The sequence below is a fragment of the Caretta caretta genome, chromosome 12, assembly GCF_965140235.1.
Source record: "Caretta caretta isolate rCarCar2 chromosome 12, rCarCar1.hap1, whole genome shotgun sequence".
Lineage (NCBI taxonomy): Eukaryota > Metazoa > Chordata > Testudines > Cheloniidae > Caretta > Caretta caretta.
In genome coordinates, this window is record NC_134217.1 from 43,736,440 (window position 1) to 43,761,750 (window position 25,311).

The 25,311-nt window shown below is 46.2% G+C and overlaps 1 protein-coding gene across 2 annotated transcripts in view; it reads left to right on the forward strand.

Moving 5' to 3' along the window:
• Positions 1–14,728, forward strand: part of AP1G1 (adaptor related protein complex 1 subunit gamma 1) — a 99,898-nt gene extending 85,170 nt beyond the window's left edge. For both annotated transcript variants that reach the window (XM_048816967.2, XM_048816968.2), the window contains exons 19-23: positions 478–604; positions 1,104–1,199; positions 1,450–1,610; positions 2,567–2,665; positions 10,544–14,728. In XM_048816967.2, coding sequence (XP_048672924.1) covers positions 478–604; positions 1,104–1,199; positions 1,450–1,610; positions 2,567–2,665; positions 10,544–10,645 — 585 coding nt within the window. In that variant the 3' untranslated portion in view covers positions 10,646–14,728. The remainder of the gene's footprint in view (positions 1–477; positions 605–1,103; positions 1,200–1,449; positions 1,611–2,566; positions 2,666–10,543) is intronic.
• The last annotated feature ends 10,583 nt before the right edge of the window (positions 14,729–25,311 follow it).

A 25,311-nucleotide genomic window follows, 5' to 3' on the forward strand; every position in this document is an offset into this window, starting at 1 on the left:
CTCAGACCCAGGTGCTGGAAGACTATTCCCCTCTCCCTAGTAAGCCAAGGGCATCTCTGCTTCTCTGACCTGTGTCTGCCTGCCTGATGCAACCTCTCTCTCCCCTGCTGATTCCCAGGCAAAAGAAGGGAGTCAAGGACTGGCATCAGGGAAAGGTGCTACAGCAGGAGTGCAGGCTGGAGCAGGTGGGGTGGATGGAGTTAAATCCCACCTACAAGTTGTGACCTGCCTCTCAGAAACTCCTCCCCTCCTTGGCACAGCACCTCCCGCTGTCTTTCTGAGACCCCTGGAAACTAGACAGCTTAAGTTGCTGAGCGCAAATTGTCAGCATTAGTCCGAGACTATTGTAAGAGCTTCACAGGCAGATCACTGAGAGAGGGACCTTTTCATCTGAGAGCAAGTGGCATTTGTCACAGGTAAATACAAAGGTAGCAGGGAGCTGAGAAGATAACAGAGGTTTTATTGCTTTTTTATTAGGCAAATGACTTATTGGACTTATTGGGAGGAAATGATATAACCCCAGTCATTCCAACTGCCCCTACAAGCAAGCCAGCCTCTGCCGGTGGGGAGCTCCTTGACCTCTTGGGAGATCTCAACCTAACAGGTGAGACCAGGCTGCAGCTATTGAGATGTATTCCAGGTCCCTCAGCTTGATGGGAGGAGCTGGGCCAGGATAAGAGGGGCATTCTTCCCTGTTCTTTTTCCAGGGATAGGATCTTCTGCAGGGGAGGCAGGGAAATTCCCCATTCCTCTGGCAGGGGATGAGGTTCAATGGCATTGCATGCCCTCTCACAGGGGGCTTGGTCCAAGGCTAATATGGAGAGGGTGGGAAATGCGTTGGAGTCAGATGAGTGTTCCTCTGTCCTGGGACAGGTTCTCAGCCTGGCAGGAGAGAATCAAGAGAGGGGAGAGGTGTTCTCTCTGCCTGGAGACTTGCTGATGATGGCTGAGATTAAGGTCATTCTTGGGGAAAGGAGATGGCCCTATTGGGTTTTTTGTTTGTAAAAATAGCATGCTCCTTCTAGCTAATCCTTGAGCTGGGAAAAGCCACTCTATATTTCCTGCTAGCTAAACTCTACCTTCTTCTAACCTGCTTTCTCTAGCTTCTCCAGCCTCGGTCCCTGCCCCGCAGATATCGCAGCCTCCGTTCCTGTTGGATGGGCTCTCATCACAACCTCTCTTCAATGATATTGCTGCTGGTAGGAGCATAGGAACCCTGAGCACATGTAGCTGTTGTAACCATCGGGGGTCTGGTAACAAGGAGGAGGATTTGGGAGTGCCCAGGAGCAATGAGTGAAGGGGTGAAGGAGGAGCTGGAATAAGGGGGAAAAGGAGAGTAGTTCTCTACGTTCTGGACATAGGGTTTAGGGGCGGCAGGTGGGCCTGCTGATATTGAGAATGCTCTCCAGGTCCTTACTGGGGGCTGCTGCTCTTGTCCCTTGGCTGCAGGCATCCCCTCCATCACTGCATACAGCAAGAATGGGCTGAAGATAGAGTTCACCTTTGAGAGATCGAACACCAACCCCAGCGTCACCGTGATCACGATACAAGCCTCCAACAACACAGAGCTGGACATGACAGACTTTGTTTTCCAGGCTGCGGTACCAAAGGTAGAGCTGCCATGACTGGCTGGGTGGCTAGCCCCCTGTCTTTTTCCAAATTCTTGCTATTGTTTTGTCCCTTCTGCACAGAGGAAGCGAAGCTCCAAGAAGCATAAGGAGGAGTTAAAGCTGTTAAGCTGTTTTCTTAGATCTCAAGCTGCCCAAATAGTCCTGTTTTAAGATGGTATTTAGAGTTGAGCAGGTACCTTTAGGGCTGAGCTTTCCCAGGCCTGGCTCTGTCTGGGGCTAGGGGGATCCTTCTGGGAAGTCTGATTAAACAGTTCAGCTTCTCTTTGAGAACAAGACACACTTATCCTTCTCAACAGCCAGAAGAGCCCTTTGAACAGCTCTCACTCTGAAGCGGGTGGGAGTAAGATGAAACTTGGTAGGAGGAAAGGTGCCTTACTGTGTCCCAGATGCAATCCAGTGGTTTGGTTGAGTGGGAAGACTTGTGCATGCATGTTTACTTAGCAGCTCTCCAAGTGAGAGTAGGTTTCCTGGCTGTGTGTGAAGAGCTAGTCTCGGATTGTGGTAGAATGGAGCCAGTGCCTTTGTCCCTGAGAACCAGTGCAACTCAGCCTTGTGGCAGAATCATTCCTATGGTTATCAGGCTGTTTGCTGTTGGCTCAGGAGCGCAGCAAAAGCAGTTCTGCCCTTGGGGCAGTGAGGCTCTGCCTCCTCCCCATCTGCCAGCAGTTATGTCAATCTGATTTCAGCCTGTGAGAAAGCAGGAGATGAAAACCCTCCGGCCTCTTGAGTGCTGCAGGCATGCTGCGTGCTTCTGACCTCTCTAAAAGGAGAAAAGACCAAGGAACTCCCTTAAAGCAGTCTCTCAGTAGTGCTTTCACCATTGCTGTAAACAGCAGGAGATGGTCTTTCCTTCCCCACCTGGGGTGGCAGTGTAGCTGTATCTGCTAAATGCTTGGTGTAATCAGCTTTCTGAAAGTCTTTTCCCTTTTCTTCAGACATTCCAGCTGCAGCTCCTGTCTCCCAGCAGCAGCATCATCCCAGCATTTAACACGGGGAACATCACACAGGTCATCAAAGTTCTGAACCCACAGAAGGTGAGCAGTCCACTGGTGGAAGGAATCCCTGAGCCTGGTTCTCATGGCTGTTTGTGAGACTGGGGGGTTTAGTGCTGTGTGCTCTCGAGCAGAGATTTCGGGCTTGTTCCTGGGGAATGATCACTGGTGGTGTGACAGTGTAGTTATGGTTGCAGTGTTGATGTAGCCATGTTTTCAAGATATTAGAGAGACAAGATATTACTTCACCCACCTTGGCAGTGTAGTGTAGTTATAGTCAGAAAAGGGCTATGGAAAAACAGACCTTTTTCCTGGGTGAATCCAATGACTTATCATAAGAACAGCCATACTGGGTCAGATCAAAGGTCCATCTAGCCCAGTATCCTGTCTTCTGAGAGTGGCCAATGCCAGGTGTTTCAGAGGGAGTGAACGGAACAGGACAATTATTGAGTAGTACATCCCCTGTCATCCAGTGCCATCTGGCAGTCGGAGGTTTAGGGGACACCCAGAGCTTGTGGCTGCATACCTGACCACCTTGGCTAATAGCCATCGATGGACCTATCCTCTATGAACTTCTCTAATTTTTTTTTAACCCAGTTATACTTTTTGCCTTCACAACATAGCTGGCCACAAGTTCCATAAGTTGACTGTGCCTTTTGTGAATAAGTACCTCCTTATGTTTGTTTTAAACCTACTGCTGATTAATTTCATGGGATGACCCCCAGTTGTTGTGTTATGAGGAAGAGTAAATAACACTTCCTTATTCACTTTCTCCACACCAGTCATGATTTTATAGACCTCTATCATATACCCCTTTAGTCGTCTTTTTTTTTAAGATGAACAGTCCAGTCTTTTATTCTCTCCTCATATGGAAGCTGTTCCATACCCCTAATAATTTTTGTTGCCCTTCTCTGCACCTTTTCCAATTCTAATAATCTTTTTTGAGATGGGATGGCCAAAACTGCACTCAGTATTCAAGGTGTGGGTGCACCATAGATTTATATAGTGGCATTATGAGATTTTTCTGTCTTATCTGTCCCTTTCCTAATGGTTTCTAACATTCTGTTAGCTTCTTTGATTGCCGCTGCACATTGACCGGATATTTTCAGTCATCCACAATGACTCCAAGATCTTTCTTGAGTGGTAACAGCTAATTTAGACCCCATCATTTTGGATGTATAGTTGGGATTAGTTTTTCCAATGTGCATTTCTTTGCATTTATCAACACTGAATTTCGCCTGCCATTTTGCCACCCAGTCACCCAGTTTAGTGAGATCCCTTGTAAATCCTCACCGTCAGCTTTGTACTTAATTATCTTTTGAACTTACTGCACTGCGCTCCTATTGTCCCCGTAGAGCCAGTTCAGCCTTTGGCAAAAGATCCTGGGCTCTCCTCTGTTTCAGGCTTCACACGCAGAATGTTAAACAAGTTCTGAGTGCAGAATCTTTATTGCAGTGGTTTACAAAGGAAATGGATATTGGGTTTGTACACTGGCTCTCTGATGTATGAAGGTAACCTGAAAGGATGGTGCCTTTTTAACCTTAGGAATGCCAACCCTGGTCTTTCCTGCTGGAGCATTTTCTAGCGTCTCAGATGTACATTGAAAACTTACTTGATCCTTAATCTTGAGCAAATACAGGCTTTCACTGGAGTGTTCATAGTGCTTGGAGTTTAATTTGTGTTTATAAAGAATGAAATTAAGCAGTTTTAAACATTTTGACTAAAAATCCCTTCCTCTCAACTGCTCTGACTTTGTCTCCTGTGATGTCAAGAGAGTTGGTAGATTTTTAGAGACACATTATTAAGGCCACAATAGGAAACTATCAATAGGAAGTATGGCAAGAAACCACATTGGCTTAATCAAGAGATTTTCAATGATCTGAAGCTCAAAAAAGAGTCCTACAAAAAGTGGAAGCTAAGTCAAATTACATAGGATGAGTATAAAATGGCACAAGTATGTAGGGACAAAATTAGAAAGGCCAAGGCACAAAATGAGATTAAACTAGCTAGAGACATAAAGGGTAACAAGAAAACATTCTACAAATACATTAGAAGCAAGAGGAAGACCAAGGACAGGGTAAGCCCGTTACTCAAAGGGGTGGGAGGGGGAAGCAATTGCAGAAAATGTGGAAATGGCAGAAGTACTAAATGACTTTTTTTTTGTTTTTTCATCCAAAAGTTTAGCAGTGATTGGACGTCTAACATAGTGAATGCCAGTGAAAATGAGAGGATCTGAGGCTAAAATAGGGAAGAAACAAGTTAAAAATTACTTAGACAAGTAAGATGTCTTCAAGTCACCAGGGTTTGATGAAATACATCCTAGAATACTCAAGGAGTTGACTGAGGAGATACCTGAGCTCTTAGCGATTATCTTTGAAAAGTCATGGAAGATGGGAGAGATTCCAGAGCACTGGAAAAGGGCAAATATAGTGCCCATCTATAAAAAGGGGGAAAAAGACAACCCGGGGACTTACAGACCAGTTATCTTAACTTCAGTATCTGGAAAGATGATGGAGCAAATAATTAAGCAATCAATTTGCAGTCACCTAGAAGATAATAAGGTGATGAGTAACAATCAGTGTGGATTTGTCAAGAACAAATCGGGTCAAACCAACCTAGTAGCTTTCTTTGACAGGGTAACAAGCCTTGTGGATGGGGGAAGTGATAAATGTGGTATATTTTTACTTTAGTAAGGATTTGATATGGTCTCACATGACCTTTTCATAAACTAACTAGGGAAATACAACCTAGACAAGCTACTATAAGGTGGGTCAGAGTACACTTATAAAGTTTGTGGACTATACTAAGCTGGAAGGGGTTGCAAATGCTTTGGAAGATAGCACTAAAATTCAAAATGATCTGGACAAACTGGAGAAATGGTCTGAAGTAAATAGGATGAAATTCAATAAGGACAAATGCAAAGTACTTCACTTAGGAAGGAACAATCAATACAAAATGGGAAATGACTGCCTAGGAAGGAGTACTATGGAAAGGGATCTGGGAGTATAGCAAATCACAAGCTAAAACTGAGTCAACAGTGTAACGCTGTTGCAAAAAAAGCAAACATCCTTCTGGGATGTGTTAGCAGGAGTGTTCTATGCAAGACATGAGAAGTAATTCTTCTGCTGTAGTCCATACTGATTAGGCCTCAGTTGGATTATTATCCCCTATTCTGGGCACCACATTTAGGAAAGATGTGGACAAATCAGAGAAAGTCCAGAGAATAGCAGCAAAAATGAGTAAAGGAAGAGAAGACTGAGGGGATACATAACAATTTTCCAGAATATAAAAAATTTGTTACAAGGAGGAGTGATAAACATTCTTCTCCTTTCAGAGTAACAGCCGTGTTAGTCTGTATTCGCAAAAAGAAAAGGAGGACTTGGGGCACCTTAGAGACTAACCAATTTGTTTGAGCATAAGCTTTCGTGAGCTACAGCTCACTTCATCAGATGCATACTGTGGAAACTGCAGAAGACATTATATACACACAGAGACCATGAAACAATACCTCCTCCCACCCCACTCTCCTGCTGGTAATAGCTTATCCAAAGTGACCACTCTCCGTACAATGTGTATGAAAATCAAGGTGGGCCATTTCCAGCATAAATCCAAGTTTAACCAGAACGTCTGGGGGGGGGGGTAGGAAAAAACAAGGGGAAATAGGCTACCTTGCATAATGACTTAGCCACTCCCAGTCTCTATTTAAGCCTAAATTAATAGTATCCAATTTGCAAATGAATTCCAATTCAGCAGTTTCTCACTGGAGTCTGGGTTTGAAGTTTTTTTGTTTGAAGATAGCGACCTTCATGTCTGTAATTGCGTGACCAGAGAGATTGAAGTGTTCTCCGACTGGCTTATGAATGTTATAATTCCTGACATCTGATTTGTGTCCATTTATTCTTTTACGTAGAGACTGTCCAGTCTGGCCAATGTACATGGCAGAGGGGCATTGCTGGCACATGATGGCATATATCACATTGGTGGATGTGTAGGTGAACGAGCCTCTGATAGTGTGGCTGATGTGATTAGGCCCTGTGATGGTGTCCCTTGAATAGATATGTGGGCACAGTTGGCAACGGGCTTTGTGCAAGGATAAACCAGTCGGAGAACACTTCAATCTCTCTGGTCACGCAATTACAGACATGAAGGTCGCTATCTTAAAACAAAAAAACTTCAAATCCAGACTCCAGCGAGAAACTGCTGAATTGGAATTTATTTGCAAATTGGATACTATTAATTTAGGCTTAAATAGAGACTGGGAGTGGCTAAGTCATTATGCAAGGTAGCCTATTTCCCCTTGTTTTTTCCTCCCCCCCCCCCCCCCCCCCCCCCCCCCCGACGTTCTGGTTAAACTCGGATTTGTGCTGGAAATGGTCCACCTTGATTTTCATACACATTGTGAGGAGAGTGGTCAGTTTGGATAAGCTATTACCAGCAGGAGAGTAGGGTGGGAGGAGGTATTGTTTCATGGTCTCTGTGTGTATATAATGTCTTCTGCAGTTTCCACAGTATGCATCCGATGAAGTGAGCTGTAGCTCACGAAAGCTTATGCTCAAACAAATTGGTTAGTCTAAGGTGCCACAAGTCCTCCTTTTCTTCTCCTTAACTTCTGAGGACAAGACAAGAAGCAATGGGCTTAAATTGCGGCAAGGGTGGTTTAGGTTCGACATTAGGAAAAACTTCCTGTCAGGATGGTTAAGGACTGAAATAAATTGCCTAGGACAGTTGTAGAATCTCTGTCACTGGAGATTTTTAAGAGCAGCTGAGATAAACAAAATGGTCTATAATGCCTAGTCCTGCCTTGCGTGCAGGGGACTAAATGACCTCTTGCGGTCCCTTCCAGTCGTACAATTCTGTGATTTTAAAGTTTCCTTCTAAGCTCTTGAGTTTGGGGTTTTGTTAGTTGTATCTATGTAGATGCTGAGTGCCACAATGTATCTGTTCCAGATACCACCTAGGAACAGAAATGCATGTGGGAGGGGATGTGTTTTCTTAAAATTTCAGTTTGTGGAGGCCACTTCTAGATGCCAAGGCTTTGTCTACATTTAAAATGCTACCGTGGCACAGTTTCACTTGCTGCAGTGCTTCAGCGTAGACACTGGCGGGAGGGATTCTGGTGCTGTAGGTAATCCACCTCCCCGAGAGGCAACAGAATTTTTCTGTCGATCTAGTGCTGTCTACACCATGGGTTAAGTCGGCATAGCTACATCTTATAGGGGTGTGGATTTTTCACACCCCTGAGAGACATAGTTATGCTGTTGTAACTGTTCAGTGAAGACCAACCCTGTGTGGCAAAATAGTGTTTGGCTGTTCCATGCTTTTGACCAAAACTCTCTAAAACTGACCCTGCATCATTTCCATTACTGGCACCTTATGCTCAGTTATCCTCTGTAAATACAGCTTTGCAGGAGTCGGTCCAGAACAGAGACTAATTAGTTTGGGTGTGTTGAGGAAAGGGTATCAGCACTGATGGCACATTGTCCAGGAGCCATTTCCAGTGGTTTGTTTCCTTGTAAGCACTCAAAACCTGGTAACTGCTCTGTAGTTTGGCATGGGCTACCTTTGCTGCTGGTTAAAGCTGACCACTGGGGGCCTGTGGAATGGACTTTCTGAGATGGTGGAAGGCTTGGATGAAATTGCCTGTTTTTCTTTGCTTTCTTTTGGTGCACAGTTAATGAGTAAGGCTATTTGATTCCCATAGAGTCCCACTTTTTTTTAGCAAAATGGCAAGGTTGTCAGAGCAACATTAAATGTCAGGAACATGTAATTTACTGGCCAGTATTGGCCAAACAGTACCCTATACTGGTGACGCCCAGCCTCTTTAGACGGAGGCTGGATATATTATTTCAAAGAGGTCAAAGGCCACACTCTGTATTTTAGGCCGGATTCTTTGTCCTGTTGTGCTCCTTTGCGCTGCTCAGCTCTCACAAGGCAATGGAGGCCACACATGTTCCTTGCTGCGGAATCCCCGGAGGGTGGAGAGCCAGACCATCAGCTCCTTGTGGGTCTCCCATGAGGTGCTTTGGGGACAGAGGAATTGATTGGAGCATGCTGGGCTCTGGCTGTTTATTAGATGGCATATGGTGCCTTCAGCCATAGGCAGCTGGTGTAACTTAAAACAACTTCTGCTCTGCTTTAATGTATCCCAGGGCTGGACACAGAATCAGGGAGTGGTAACTGGTTCTTGGCTACGCTGGGGGTGGGAAGAGGTGTCCTGTCTTGGGGCTCTCCCCAAAGCTCAGGGACAGCCAGTTAAGCTCCTGTTCTATTCTCCCAGGGGCTCCCACTGCCTAGCAGACGCGTCTCTTCCTTCCAATACAGTGGGCAGCCTGCAAGGGAGCTGCTGAGCATCTTCAGCAGGGAAGGGCCAGCTCTCAGCTGCTCCAAGGGCTGTAGGGTAGGTGGTGGGTCTGACTCAGATACTTCACAGGATGTGCTCACAGGCACATTCAGTTCATGATCAAATATAAACCTTAACAGAGTTGCCCTTTGGAGCCACAGTTTAGAGCATGGAGAGAGACAAATTGGGAGCCACTTCTCTGCAGTGCTTGCAGAGGTTCAGTAGAGGCCTGGAAAAAGAAACACAATTCCCCTTTCCCATGTAACTGCCAAGAGCTGGGCTTTAGTAGCACTGTATTCTCTACTTTTTTGGGGGAGGGGGATGTCCCCTTTCTCATGGTTCTTGAGGCTGTTTCCTCTTCAGCCCTGTTAAGTGAGGTCATGCATTTGAATAAAGCCGGGGTCCTGTGGAATAAATAGTATGTGCTCATGTAATTAAAGACGGTATCATAAGGCATGGGAGTAAGTAGAATTACAGTTGCCGAGGCAGCCTTAATTCTGGCACTTCCTGACTTTTGAGAGCTTGGCTGTGCAACCTGAATGTCCTTTTAATATAACTCATTGGCAATAGTCTATAATAGATCTATATGGCATGTCCCCTTGGACAGGGTACCTCAGGGCATTGCTGGTGGGCTCCAAACCTTTCACCTGTGGGTCACGAAGCTGAACCCTGCCCAGCTTGGTAGGGATAAAGAATTATTTCCATCTCACAGACGTCTGGCCCCATAGAAGATGCGTTTGGTTTCAGTTCTGGCCCCCACCTCACAAATCACTAGGCCTTGCATTAATTGGTGACAAGCTAGGAACTGCATGGGCAATGGAGATTGAACTGCTGCCCCCTCACCTGTAGTGGGTTGGCGGGCTGGCAGGGCAGTGTCTGTTTACCTATCAGGCAGCAGCGGGGCCAGGCTTCCAAACAGCTTCATTCCTCAGGGCTGTCCAGCTGATGCCTTTTTCCAGTTTTAAAGTCAAAGTTCAGGGTTGTATGGAAATTGGATACTTAAATTTACATGGAGTACCGTCAGGGACCTGAGACAGAGCCTGCCCTGCAGACTGTGCAATAAGCAGCAGAGGAAAGCGGAGGAAATGCAAGAACTTAGACAGGGGACCTGTCCCACAGAGCCTACGAGCCCAAGAGCTGGCCAGCAGCCACCAGACCTGCCTTCTGCACTCTTCATTAGCTGCAGCTGGTCGGCTGTCTTGAAGTGTACAGAGTGGAGAAGAAGGATGGGGGCAGAGCAGACTGAGTCCTGTGGGGGTGCACAGATTGGAAAAAAGAGCTGTGCTCTAAGGCTTCGACAAGTTTCCATGAGAGGGACTGGAAGATTAGAAAGCTCTAGCCTGTTTTAGATCAGCATTGGCTTTAACTGCGTATCATCCTACCAGATTAATTGCCTGTGAGACACATCCTAGCAGCCCATGTGACACAAGTGTGCCCACAGGATGGGACAGTGCTAGTGGTGTGTCCCTACCTCCTCCAGAGGTGACCGATCAGGTTGCACAGGGTGAGAGAGGTTGTGGGAGGGATTGTGAGTTTGGGGTTTACTGAAGACCCTGATCTTGTTTTTTCCTCTCTTATAGCAACAACTACGTATGCGGATCAAGTTGACCTATAATCACAAGGGCTCAGCAATGCAGGATCTAGCAGAAGTCAACAACTTCCCCCCTCAGGCCTGGCAGTGAGGCTCTGGCACCATTCTTACTCACCCCACCCAATCAGAGGAACTTGGGGAAGAAGGTTGATCCCTGGCAATCCCCCAAACTGCACCATGGACCTGGGGAACAATGAGACCTGCTGATGAGGAGGAATCTTCCTGAAGTGATTGCTGATTTTTGAAGCATATCTGTTGAGACTAATTTCCTCCCCTCCGCTGATGAGGCTTGCTGCTTGTGGAGGCTGCTCTGCACTCCCCCATGCATTCACAGCCAGAAGCAACATTGCCCTTCCCCCTAAGAAACATACAGCTCGCTTGGAAGAGAGGACTGGAATTGCTTGCAAGGAAACACTTTTTTCTCTCCTCCCCCCCTCCTGCCCCCGTGCAGCAAGTGAGCAGCTGTCTCTTCTTTCTGCTGCCTTCTTTCTATGGGGTGGGTGAGGTGGTTTTGAGTCATTACTTGCTGGGTTACCATCTTCAGGCACTTTCATCTGGGGTTTGTGGGAGAGGTTATCCAGAGACCATTAGGGAGTCTTGCCTTTTTCTTTGTTTCTCCAATGTGTGAAGAGGCTGTAGGCTCCTATTGGCCTATTCTGTGCATTGCTGTATACACACAGACACCTTAGCTGTATGATACCGACAGCAGGTCAGGGACAGAGCGCAGGAAAAGTGATGCTGATGAGATCTGATCCAGTTGATTTGGTGCTATATTTGAACATGAAGCCCTGACACTTCAATTTCCTTCACTTTCCTTCATTGGTTGCAGCCATGCAGACTCACAATGGCTCTTCTGAAGCTATCTCCCCAGAAAGCATCACAATGGATTAGAGACCTAGAGCTCCAACCCACCCTATGCCCAAAATTTCAAAACTCTGATATTCCCCAGTCCCTTGACTGTTGGCTGTGGTAGGTGGGTAGAAAGACAATGTTCCACTCTATAGATCACTTTTTGATAAAAGGCCCCATTGCCCGCTGGGAGGCTCAGCATAGACTACACTATAAAGTCACTTTTCCTTGTTACTCCAGACCTTCCCCCGTTTCATTTCCTAAGCCTGTCATAGACCCCTGGATTCCATCCAAGTTCATTCTTCTGACTGGGATGTTTATATTGTATCTGTAACACTGGCACTGAAATAAAGACCATGCAGTTTAAAGAGACCTTTCCCACTTTGTACTTAATGGTGGTGTAATGAAACCCTGTTGCTCCTTGCTCCCCTTTCAGTGAAGTTCATGTCCATCTGATGTGGCACCCACATTTATTCTCAAATTGAAAGTAACTAAGCAAGTTGTTCTTTGCGTGGAGGCCAGTTTCTTGAGCATATGGGTCCAAAGACCTGAGGTCTAGTGCTCTTCAGAGCTATGTCAGTTATTTCTAGAGAAGAACTATGTATTGCTGCACTGTGCATTTTTTAGTATGCAGTGTCAGCCAAATAGTGGCTTCATAAACCTCTGTGGAAAGGTGAAGAATGGGAGCCAAGGGCCATAGTGCGAGACAGGGCAGCTATGTATGGTGTTGAGCACCCTGTAGGACTGGGGAAAGGGAGGGGGCACACCTTGGATTTTCACCTTGAGCATATTGGCATTTTGAATAGACTCTTGTCTCCAACCCTGATGCTTTCTCAGAGGAAACTGGTGTCAAATCTGCTTTACTTCTCCCTTAGAGCCTTCTAGATGATGACCCGTAAGTGGTCCTGAGACCTGAACCCTTCAGGTGGTCACAAAGGACTGACACCAGGTGCTGGTCTTCACTGGAAACATTTCCATCTGTCCGTATAACTGATTTGGATGCAGGATCTGATGTTTGCCAACTGTTGATGGGTGGTCAGAGCAGGCTGTGTAGGCTTGGGCTCTGTGAGACTGCATACAAGTGTGGGACCCTGGGTATTTAGAGAAAGTAGAGAGAGCTGCTCTGCCTTTGCCTTTGAAAAGTGGTCATTAAAGATTTATGTTCAGACTGCTTTTTTAAATGGTGTTAAATAATACTGTCAAATTGGCACAAGGCTTTGTAGTATGATTGATGGGTAGGTCCCTACAGCAGCACTAGTTTATCTCTTAGTCATGGAGGCCATCTCTTTACCTTCCAACATTTGGAGGGGATCAGCTAAGACCTTTTTGATTAGAATAGAAGCTCTGTAGCATTCTGCTGGCATTGGCATCTGCTTGAGACTATAGGAAGAATAAGCTGCACCCACACAGTGTCTCTCTTGAGAACAGAACTGATCCTGGGTTGTAGCATTTACAAGAAGAGCAATGTCTTGGCCAAATCATTGAGGATGAGGTGTCTGCTTCAGACAGAAGTGTGATGTTACAGGCAGCCCAGTGATATTTAACAGTTGTATAAGGGTCTATTCTTGGAAGTGTTGAGCGTTACTTCCCATTCACTTCAGCCATGAGTGAGGGTGGTGATGGACATCTCTCTGGTTCAGAAACACTTTCAGATATCAAGCTAAGTCTGTGCCTTAGTTCCCACAAACTCTCCCATTCTCCTCAGTGAAGGCTGCACCTGCTACAAAAAAGTCGCTCGTTACTGTGAAGACTGCTGCACTTCAATAGTTCCTTTTTCGTAGGAAGAGCAGTGATGCTGGGGCATAAGTGAGGTCAGAGCTGATGCTGCAGAAGCAATGGTCACTCTGGCCTGTTGACTGCTGTACAACTGGAAGCTGAATACCTCATTGCTTCAGGTATCATTACTTCCTCTCTTCTGGAGCAGCATGTGTTTTGCCAGTAGCTTTCCAAATGGAAAGCTTGTTGGGATAAATTCCTCTTGTGTGCTTGGCTCCTCTTCAGCCTCAGTCCATGGAAGAGATGTTTGTATATGTATGGAGCTCTCTGCACTTGACACAAAATTTTGGTGCAATTGTCCTGAGTCTCCTGACTAAGTTTAGGAGAATGCATGTGGCAGGGTGAGTGGTGTGGATTGTACACCTGTAGGACGTTCAGTTTGAGGCCATCCTTTGGCTGTGAGATAATCATCATGAAGAGGCTAAGCATTTCCGTTGTCCTTGGAGGTCTCTGCCTTCCTCTTGCTAGGGATAATGGTGCTAATACCATACCAGAGAGAGAGCTTCATACCCGCTGTGCACACCTAGTGATCAATCCCTTTGTTTGCTACTTGACCCTGGGCAAGTCTCTTAAACCCCATCCTGTTTCCTTGTTTGTAACTTGGGTGTAATAATACTTGCCCACCTCTGTAAAGTGCTTTGAGCACTGTTTACGTTCACACCAATGGAATGGGACAGTTGTACATGTCTGGTTGACTGCCACATCTGATGACATGCTTCCCATTTTAATGCAGGGGGACAGTGCTGAGGGCAGGATACAGACTTAAAGTTAACCTTTTTAACACTCTGCATAGAGAGTTTGGGGCTGGGAGAAGGCGGTGAATATCTTTTTATTTTTTCCCCCCCTCTAGTGAATGTATTAATATCTTTGAGCCATGAGACAACAGAAGGAATAGGAGCTGAATCAGGCTGAAGGCAGAGGAGATGGGGAGGAGGCAAGTAAAAGTCCTGAGATTTGATTTTGTGCAGCTTCTTGGGGGAACGGCACATGGAATTGATGTAAACAACTCTTTCAAGCAATAGCAGTGAGTAGCTGCTGCCTACACAAGTCCTTGGATATTTAACCCAGAAGATGCTGAAGCATCTGGGACAAGCATTTCATTCCTTTCCCTAGGCCTGGTTCTGGAGCAGCAAGGATGGCTTTTTTTAGACCTCCTGATGTGCTTTCCATGTGTTCATTTTCTGCTTGGGGGCTGTAAGGGAAGGAGCCATTGGATGCTTCCCTCTGTGAACTCACTTTATTCCTGTAGTCCTTTTTCTTTCCTGAAGTTGTAAGTTACATTTTACATGGAATCCCATCTCCTTGACTCTATTTAAAAAAAAAAAAAAAAGCCCTTTCTGAGAGGGGAGCCTGATGACGTTCTAACTATTGCAGATTTTTGAGATGTGAAAAAAATTTAATTAAATGCTAAGTCTTAGAGGTGAGTGAGGAGCATAACAGATGTAAACATTTACATGGGATGCATTAGAATTCTGCTGTGTGTATTGTCTTTCAGTTGAAACAAATTATGAAGTGACTAATAATAAAGTCAATACTCAGTGATTTAAAACTGTGTCTTGTTACTTTTTTCAAGTGTAGTGGGAGAGGACTGGGTTTTTAACCACATGACTACCTGGCTAATCACTAGTGGGCATGAGAAGGCCAGGCACCTGGAAGAGCCTGAGCAGTGACCACTGGAAATGCCACAGAGCTTGCAGATTCTGCCAGTGCGCTTGCCTAACGGAATGAGGACAGGTGCGTATTAAACCTATAAATGTTACATAAATTTCTCACTAAGAGAAGGCTGCCCAGCCACAAATCCATAAACAAGCTTAGGAACTATACCCCTTCAGTGCTATAGCATACTGGTGGGGCTACTGAATGCTGCAGAGGGGAAACAGGAATCTTGGCCATATGGTATGGCTTGTCTTAGTCTCTCCATCATAGCAGTACGTAAGGAATTACTCCTGCAATCCATTCTTGGAGTCTGTTATAGTTCAGTCTGGACTTTGTGATATTTGGTCCTCTTTTTTTTATTATTGATATCTCTAGGTATGAAGAAGTATCCAGTCCAATTATCATTGGAGGGAAGCAATGCGAATGCCAGCTGTGTGCTCTCTGCTGACTTTATCCCTGTGATGTATGACACTAGTCTTGTTTTCATCTATGAAGTAACCCAGTGATTGTTTTGCTCTGCAGAAGTCCAGACCCACTGTGCCATGATTGTGTGTCCCTACAATAATCTGATTATAGAAATCCCCTCCAATACAACAACAGTGTTGAACTATAATCCAGTAGCTTTCCTTCACATTGTCCCATTTTGGGTGGAAATTGGTTTCTGGAACTTGATGATGCTGGTTGCCCTAACTTCCCCATAGGAGAACCCAGTGGAGAAATAGCTTATGGTGGGAAAAAAAACTTTTCAGCCTCTGCATTTAGGTTGCATGTGTCAATGAGGGAATGGGGCAAACAGCCTTATCTGCACATTCTGTAGGTGTCCTCCTTTTGGTGACCAGCTTGGCATTCGCAGGAAAATTCAGGCCAATAGCTCAACATTGTGCTTCCTATTGGCAGTGGGACAGCACCTTGCAATTTGTTTCCAATCCAAAGTAGCACAGTCAGGTGAGCTGCCCAGATTAAAGCTTTGCTTAGATCCTCTACTGGGGATCCTCTAGTGGGGGGACAGAGCACAGTAAAATCACCCATTAGTGATGGTTCTAGAAAGGGACAAAGACGTGTTTGGAGAGCCAATTTCTTTTTGCCCACCCCTCTGAATCAGGGCAATAGTAACTTCATCGTTCCTCTCTGATGGAGTCTAGCCCTGTCAACGCCACACACTTCCTCAGCATACTTAATGTATAACCTGAAAATGAAGTGCACAGTGCAAGCCTGGCCTGTACAGCAGGGCAAGAAGGGCATGCACGTCTCAGCAATGGCAGCACATAGGAGAGGGCTGAAGCATTTGGCACTGTAAGAGTTCTTGAAGTGATGAATAATTGCAAAAAGCACAATTGAAAGATAACTCTGAGACAAACCTATTTGGGAGCAATGATGTAGCAAGAGAGAACTAGGGACAGTAATCTCCTGGCATGTGCCTAAAGTTGTCAGAGTAGGCTACAGATCTATTGCTTTTTCAGTTGGCTGGCAGCCCGAGCCCTGCCCCTGTCAGCGGGGGAGCCGGCCGCCCAAACCCCAGCGCTCCGCGCAGGGCTGACAGCCTGAGCCCCAGCGAGAGCGGGGCTGGGCAGTTGGGGCTGGCAGCCCGAGCCCTGCCCCAGTCAGCGGGGGAGCCGGCCGCCCAAACCCCAGCGTTCCGCGCAGGGCTGACAGCCTGAGCCCCAGCGAGAGCGGGGCTGGGCAGTTGGGGCTGGCAGCCCAAGCCCCAGTGGTCCCTGCAGCCCAAGCTCCGTGGAGCTCAGTTGACCAGGGCGGTCAATGGGGTCCAGCAATAGGAGCCCCACAGAGCGCGGAGGAAATTTAAACTTAAATCCCTGGAAATATTCATCTTTAAGAGGGGGTTCATGAGATTTCACAATTTAGTGAAAGGGGTTCACAGGTTGCTAAAGTTTGGGAACCACTGTTCTAGATAAACATCCAATCTTAATTTAAAAATTGCCAGTGATGGAGAATCCACCACGACCCTTGGTAAATTGTTCCCATGGTTAATTACCCTCACTGTTAAAAATGTATGCCTGATTGCCACTCTGAAATTGTCTAGCTTCAACTTCCAGGCATTATACCTTTCTCTGCTAGACTAAAGAGACCATTATTAAATATTTGTTTTCCAGGTAGATACTTGTAGTCAGGAATTAATTCACACCTTAACCTTCTCTTGGTTAACCTCCTTGAGTCTATCACTATAAAGCAGGTTTTCTAATCCTTTAATAATCTCATGGCTCTACTCTGAACCCTCTCCAACTGATCCACATCCTTTTTGAATTTGGGGACATCAGAACTAGACACAGCATTCCACCAGCAGTTGCACTCATACCAAGTGTAGAGGTAGTATCTGTCTACTGCTACTTGAGATTGCCCTGTTTATGCATTCCAGGATCGCATTAACCTTTTGGCCACGGCATCACACCTCCCCAGCCCTGGGCCACCGGGTGGCGCACAGCCCCCTCCAGAGCGGTGGGTGGCACGTGGCCCCCACCCAGTCCCCCGGAGCCCTGAGTGGGTGGCAGGCAAGCAGCCCCTCCTCTAGCCTCGCAGCAACGGGTGGCACGCGGCCCCCAGAGTACTAAGCGGGCAGCCCCCCAGCTCCAGAGTGGTGGGGGATGCATGGACCCCCCAACCCTGGAGCGTTGGGTGGCACGGACCCCCCAGCTGCCCCAAATCCCAGCTGCCCCAGCAGGCTTTCCTTCCCGGAGGAGGAGCAGCCTGCCTGGGCTGGGGCCAACTAGCAGCACTGGGGGCCCCCTGGACAGAGCGTAGGCGGGACCCCATGGGGCTGTTTGAGTAGGCACAGCCTTCCCCTGCCTATTAGAAATGCCACCCATGCCCCCAAATTGTTTTCAGTCACTACTTTCCAGGATAGAGTCCCCCATCCTGTAAGTATGGCCTGCATTCTTTGTTCCAAGATGTATATTTTTACGTAACCATATTAAAACTCATATTGGTTACTTGCACCCAGCTTACAGGGTGAAGCAAATCACCCTCTTCTTCATTATTTACCACTCCTCTAATTTTTGTGTCATCTGCAAACTTTTTATTGGTAATTTATTTTATTTTCTTCCAGGTCATTTATAAAAATGTTAAATAGCGCAGGGCCAAGAACCAATCTCTGTAGGGTCCCACTAGATACACGCCTGCTCAGTGATGTTTACAATTACATTTTGAGGTCCCTCATTTAGCCAGTGTTTAATCAATTTAATATGTGCCATGTTAACTTTATATCATTCTAGTTTTTTAATCAAAATGTTGTGTGTTAGCAAGTCAAATGCCTTACAGAAGTCTATGTATATGTATCAACCAAACTGTTAATCTTATTAAAAAAAAAAAATCAAGTTAATTTGACAGGATCTATTTTCCATAAACCCATGTTGATTCACGTGAATTATATTAACCCCCTTTATTTCTTTCTTAACTGAATCTTGTATCATCTTGCTTGGATTGATGCCAGACTGACCGGCCTCTAATTATCCTGGTCATCCTGTTCACCCTTTTAAAATATTGGCACAACATTCACTTGCTCCCAGTCCTCTGGAATTTTCTGGTGTTCTGAGACTTATTGAAAACCAACATCTATGTTTGAGTAATCTATCCAGTTAGCTCTTTTAAAACTCTTAGATGCAAATTATCTGGACCTGCAAATTTTAAAATGTTAGTAGTTGCTGTTTAACATCTTCCTGAGATGCTAGTGGAATGGGAAGAGTGCTATCATATATTATAACATCATCTGCTTTTTCCCAAATACAGAATGGAAATATTTATTGAAAACTTTTGCCTTGTCTGCACTATTATTGATAATTTACCATTTTTTCTCAAGGTCCCGTCTTAGGTCTTATGTTTAATATATTTATTACTACTTCCCCATATCCCATCATTTGGGGTCAGGCTGTCATGCAAGCATCTGCTATCTTTGTCTGTCCAGGGCTGCATTAAGGTCCATCTTCTTTGATGCAATCCACCAATTGCTTCCTGGGCTTTCACTGGGGTTGGTTTCCTATCAGCCTCTCCTGCCATGCTGTCTTCACCAGGTTCTCTTAATTCATCCTCTGTACATCTCCAAACCAGCGAAGTTGTACTACTTGGATTTTGTCAGCCACATCATGGACTTTGCCTTCCATCCCAATGCTTTCATTTTGAAATCTGTACCTTCATGTTACTCCTTTTAGTGCATGAAGACATCTCATCTTGAACGCTTTGGGGGGACCCCAGTTCTGTACAGTTGGGTTTTCAGTCTCAGTGCCCTATGCTTGTCAGAAACAACACCTGAGATGTTATTCCATACTCGTCCAGCACTCCCCAGGCTGGACTGAAACTAACATTCAAGCATGCCTGCTTCTATAACCCATCTACTAAGGTACTTGAACGGATCAGTCGGGTTTAGTCTTACTCCATTAATCTCTATATCCAGTTTCCCTATCGTACCTCTACTAATCCACATGACCTTGGTCTTAGTCATGTTCACTTTCATCTCATGCTTGCATAGCTGGTGATACTACTGGCTTACTATTTCATCTAGGTCTTCTTTTGAGGATGCCCTTATTGCTATGTTATCTGCCTATACCAGCTTCTCACCTTTTCTCTTTGGGATCTTCCTGCTGACATAGTCCATCAATATGATAAACAGCAGCTGACTGAGGGCCAACTTCTGATACAGTTTAACTTCCATTTCAAAGGGGCTTGTTATTCCAAAATATCTCTGGATCACAGTTATGCATTCACCATAGTTATTAAATCATTGGACACTCAATATTTCCTCAGTACTGTTGTGAGCATCCTTCTGTTTATTTGATCATATGCCTTTTCTCGGTCTTCTAAAAGCCCAGAAGCTACCCTGTTAAAGCTCTACGCCAGGGGTGGGCAAACTTTTCGGCCTGAGGGCCACATCTTGGAATAGAAATTGTGTGGCAGGCCATGAATGATTTAACTGGGAATTGGTCCTGCTTTGAGCAGGGAGTTGGACTAGATGACCTTCTGGGGTCCCTTCCAACCCTTATATTCTATGATTCTATGATTCTATGATTACGGTTGGGGTTGGGGTGCGGGAGGGGGTGAGGGCTCCAGGGTGGGACCAGAAATGAGGAGTTCAGGGTGCAGGAGGGGACTCTGGGCTGGGGGTGAGGGCTCCAGCTGGGGGTGTGGGTTCTGGGGTGGGGCTAGAGATGAGGAGTTTGGGGTGTAGGAGGGTGCTTTGGGCTGGGACCGAGGGGTTTGGAGGGCGGGAGGGGGAATCAGGGCTGGGGCAGGGGGTTGCGGTGCGGGAAGGGGTGCAGGCTCTGGGGTGGGGCTGGGGATGAGGGGCTTGAGGTGCAGGAGGGTGCTCCAGTCTGGGATTGAGGGGTTTGGAGGGTAGAAGGGGGATCAGGGCTGGGGCAGGGAGTTGGGGCATGGGAAGAGGCTCAGGGGTGCAGACTCCAGGGGCACTTACCTCAAGCAGCTCCCGGAAGCAATGGCAGGTTCCTTCTCTGGCTCCTATGCGGAGGCGCAGCCAGGCGGCTCTGCATTCTGCACCGCCCCTGCAGCTCCCATTGGAGCACTAGAGGGAACCATTGGAGCTCATAGGAGCTGGAGGGGGGGCCATGTTGCTGCTTCCGGGAGCTGCATGAAGCGCCGTAAGTCCCAGACCCCACTCCCCAGCAGGAGCTCAACGGCAGTCTTAAAACAGCTGGCGGGCCAGATCTAGCCCATGGGCCGTAGTTTGCTCATCCCTGTTCTAGGCACTTCTCTATCCCTTGATGAATTGCAAACATGGCATCTATGGTTCCTCATCATTTCCTAAAGCTGAACTGTTCTTGTTCAGGGACAGGTTCCACAACTTTCCTAATTCTAATATTCAGGATGCATTCCAGTAACTTGATCCGGTGCAACAATAACTTATCTTTTGATAGTTTCCACATTAATGGATACTACCCTTCTTATGCATTGGGACAAAGATAGACTTCCACCAATCCTTTGGAATTCACTTGTTTCCCCATATGCCTTAACCATTCTGCTTATCCTGCTGCCTTACTGTTTTTCATTATCTGGACCACATTTCTCACCCCTTCCTCCATTGTCAGTCTCAGGCACCACATTAGGATCACATGTTGACAACTCCACCAAAACGGGGTTTGCCTCATGTCATAAATATAAAGGGAAGGGTAAACCCCTTTAAAGTCCCTCCTGGCCAGAGCAAAAATCCTCTCACCTGTAAAGCGTTAAGAAGCTAAAGGTAACCTCGCTGGCACCTGACCAAAATGACCAATGGGGAGACAAGATACTTTCAAAAGCTGGGAGGAGGGAGAGAAACAAAGGGTCTGTGTCTGTCAGTATGCTGCTTTTGCCGGGGATAGAACAGGAATGGAGTCTTAGAACTTTTAGTAAGTAATCTAGCTAGGTATGTGTTAGATTATGATTTCTTTAAATGGCTGAGAAAAGAACTGTGCTGAATAGAATGACTATTTCTGTCTGTGTGTCTTTTTTGTAACTTAAGGTTTTGCCTAGAGGGATTCTCTATGTTTTGAATCTAATTACCCTGTAAGGTATCTACCATCCTAATTTTACAGAGGTGATTCCTTTATTTCTATTTACTTCTACTTCTATTAAAAGTCGTCTTGTAAGAAAACTGAATGCTTTTTCATTGTTCTCAGATCCAAGGGTTTGGGTCTGTGGTCACCTATGCAAATTGGTGAGGATTTTTACCAAACCTTTCCCAGGAACTGGGGTGCAAGGGTTGGGAGGATTTTGTGGGGAAAGACATGTCCAAACTACGTTTCCCAGTAAACCCAGTTAGAGTTTGGTGGTGGCAGTGGAGATCCAGGGACAAAGGATAAAATTAATTTGTACCTTGGGGAAGTTTTAGAATCATAGAATCATAGAATATCAGGGTTGGAAGGGACCTCAGGAGGTCATCTAGTCCAACCCCCTGCTGAAAAGCAGGACCCATCCCCAATTAAATCATCCCAGCCAGGGCTTTGTCAAGCCTGACCTTAAAAACTTCTAAGGAAGGAAATTCCACCACCTCCCTAGGTAATGCATTCCAGTGTTTCACCACCCTCCTAGTGAAAAAGTTTTTCCTAATATCCAACCTAAACCTCCCCCACTGCAACTTGAGACCATTACTCCTTTATCTGTCCTGTTCAACCACTGAGAATAGTCTAGAACCATCCTCTTTGGAACTACCTCTCAGGTAGTTGAAAGCAGCTATCAAATCTCCCCTTATTCTTCTCTTCCGCAGACTAAACAATCCCAGTTCCCTCAGCCTCTCCTCATAAGTCATGTGTTCCAGACCCCTAATCATTTTTGTTGCCCTTCGCTGGACTCTCTCCAATTTATCCACATCCTTCTTGTAGTGTGGGGCCCAAAACTGGACACAGATGAGGCCTCACCAATGTCGAATAGAGGGGGACGATCACGTCCCTCGATCTGCTCGCTATGCCCCTACTTATACATCCCAAAATGCCATTGGCCTTCTTGGCAACAAGGGCACACTGCTGGCTCATATCCAGCTTCTCGTCCACTGTCACCCCTAGGTCCTTTTCCGCAGAACTGCTGCCTAGCCATTCGGTCCCTAGTCTGTAGCTGTGCATTGGGTTCTTCCGTCCTAAGTGCAGGACCCTGCACTTATCCTTATTGAACCTCATCAGATTTCTTTTGGCCCAATCCTCCAATTTGTCTAGGTCCCTCTGTATCCTATCTCTGCCCTCCAGCGTATCTACCACTCCTCCCAGTTTAGTATCATCCGCAAATTTGCTGAGAGTGCAATCCACACCATCCTCCAGATCATTTATGAAGATATTGAACAAAACCGGCCCCAGGACCGACCCCTGGGGCACTCCACTTGACACCGGCTGCCAACTAGACATGGAGCCATTGATCACTACCCGTTGAGCCCGACAATCTAGGCAACTTTCTACCCACCTTATAATGCATTCATCCAGCCCATACTTCTTTAACTTGCTGACAAGAATACTGTGGGAGACAGTGTCAAAAGCTTTGCTAAAGTCAAGATACAATACATCCACTGCTTTCCCTTCATCCACAGAACCACTAATCTCATCATAGAAGGCGATTAGATTAGTCAGGCATGACCTTCCCTTGGTGAATCCATGCTGACTGTTCCTGATCACTTTCCTCTCATTTAAGTGCTTCAGGATTGATTCTTTGAGGACCTGCTCCATGATTTTTCTGGGGACTGAAGTGAGGCTCACTGGCCTGTAGTTCCCAGGATCCTCCTTCCCTTTTTTAAAGATTGGCACTACATTAGCCTTTTTCCAGTCATCCGGGACTTCCCCCGTTCGCCACGAGTTTTCAAAGATAATGGCCAATGGCTCTGCAATCACAGCCGCCAGTTCCTTTAGCACTCTCGGATGCAACTCGTCCGGCCCCATGGACTTGTGCACATCCAGCTTTTCTAAATAGTCCCTAACCACCTCTTTCTCCACAGAGGGCTGGCCATCTATTCCCCATGTTGTGATGCCCAGCACCACAGTCTGGGAGCTGACCTTATTAGTGAAGACAGAGGCAAAAAAAGCACTGAGTGCATTAGCTTTTTCCACATCCTCTGTCTCTAGGTTGCCTCCCTCATTCATTAAGGGGCCCACACTTTCCTTGGCTTTCTTCTTGTTGCCAACATACCTGAAGAAATCCTTCTTGTTACTCTTGACATCTCTTGCTAGCTGCAGCTCCAGGTGCGATTTGGCCCTCCTAATTTAATTCCTACATGCCCGAGCAATATTTTTATACTCTTCCCTGGTCATATGTCCAACCTTCCACTTCTTGTAAGCTTCTTTTTTATGCTTAAGATCCGCTAGGATTTCACCGTTAAGCCAAGCTGGTCGCCTGCCATATTTACTATTCTTTCAGCACATCGGGATGGTTTGTCCCTGTAACCTCAACAGGGATTCCTTGAAATACAGCCAGCTCTCCTGGACTCCTTTCCCCTTCATGTTAGTCCCCCAGGGGATCCTACCTATCCGTTCCCTGAGGGAGTCGAAGTCTGCTTTCCTGAAGTCCAGGGTCCGTATCCTGCTGCTTACCTTTCTTCCCTGTGTCAGGATCCTGAACTCAACCAACTCATGGTCACTGCCTCCCAGATTCCCATCCACTTTTGCTTTTAACCTAAGCTGGTGAAAGTAAGCTTAGGAGGTTTTCATGCAGGTTCCCACATCTGTACCTTAGAGTTCAGAGTGGGGGAGGAACCTTGACACCTCACATAAGAGATTCTGACCGCCACCTTCCCAGCAGGCTTCTCTTCTCTGCCTGGGACTGTGAAAAATTGTCTCTATCCTGATTGTCTCTATCCTTGGAGTCTTCCTAACAGAACCCAAGTTGCCCTTATATCTCTCAGCATGTCCTTTTACATATTCACATGACCTTCCTATTCCCTCAGACCCCTCACTTGAAAAGCAATTCTGTGAAAGGGGGCCAGTCTTGGAACAAGTGTATGTACATCCCAGGACCAGTGCCTTGCTGCATAAGAGACCAAATATCAATCTTTGAACTGCCAAGAGAGTTTTGCTTCTGTGGGACAGTGCAGATCACAAAACCCAAAGTGAAGCACATGAGTGCTGGGGACAAAGTACTCTGAGTCAAAGGGATATGGCTACAGAATGAACTTCCAAAGGAGACTGGTTGTTTGCAGAGTCCGAGCACCTCAAGGAAATGTTGCAAAACCTTATTCATTGATAGTGCCTTTCCAGCATAAAAAGAATAACATTCACAACACTCCAAAAACAAGCAAACATAAGAACGGCCGTACTGGGTCAGACCAAAGCTCCATCTAGCCCAGTATCCTGTCTTCCGACAGTGGCTAATGCCAAGTGCTTCAGAGGGAATGAACAGAACAGGTAATCAAGTGATCCATCCCCCTGTGGCCTATTCCCAGCTTCTGGGAAACAGAGGCTAGGGACACTTCTCAGAGCATTGTTTTTCCTCTCTACCCATCTTGGTTAATAGCCATTGATGGACCTATCCTCCATGAACTTATCTAGCTCTCTTCTGATTCTCTGGTCATGGTATTTGCCACAGCATCCTTCCCTTACCTCAGCATCATATTCCAGCATGTGAACTTTTACTTACAATCTGATACATCCTCCTTTGGAAATTCTCCTTGTGGATGACCCCCCCCCCCATGGTGAATGTGCTCATGGTATTGGCCAGAAAGCAATGTCCATTGTGGTTACCTGCCTCCCCCCCACAAGGGTGGAAACCCAACTTTTCTCCACTTTCCTTTGACTGCTGATGGTGGAGCGAGCTCGGAGCACTGTGCCCTTAATGCTTGTCCTCTCAGATTTCTCTTTCTCTGCACCTTTTAGGTGCTGCTTTTTAATGTAGTTAATTTTTTTAAGTGCCTGTGCTGATGGGGGAAATCCGGTATGGCTAGACATCTTGGGCTGCTTCCCCTAATATCAGACAAATTGGTCCAGTTTCCCCCTCTAGCTATTTTCCCTGCCTTGGATCCACTGACACTGCAAGCAGCATGGATGAGGTTACTAAGAAAGCCAC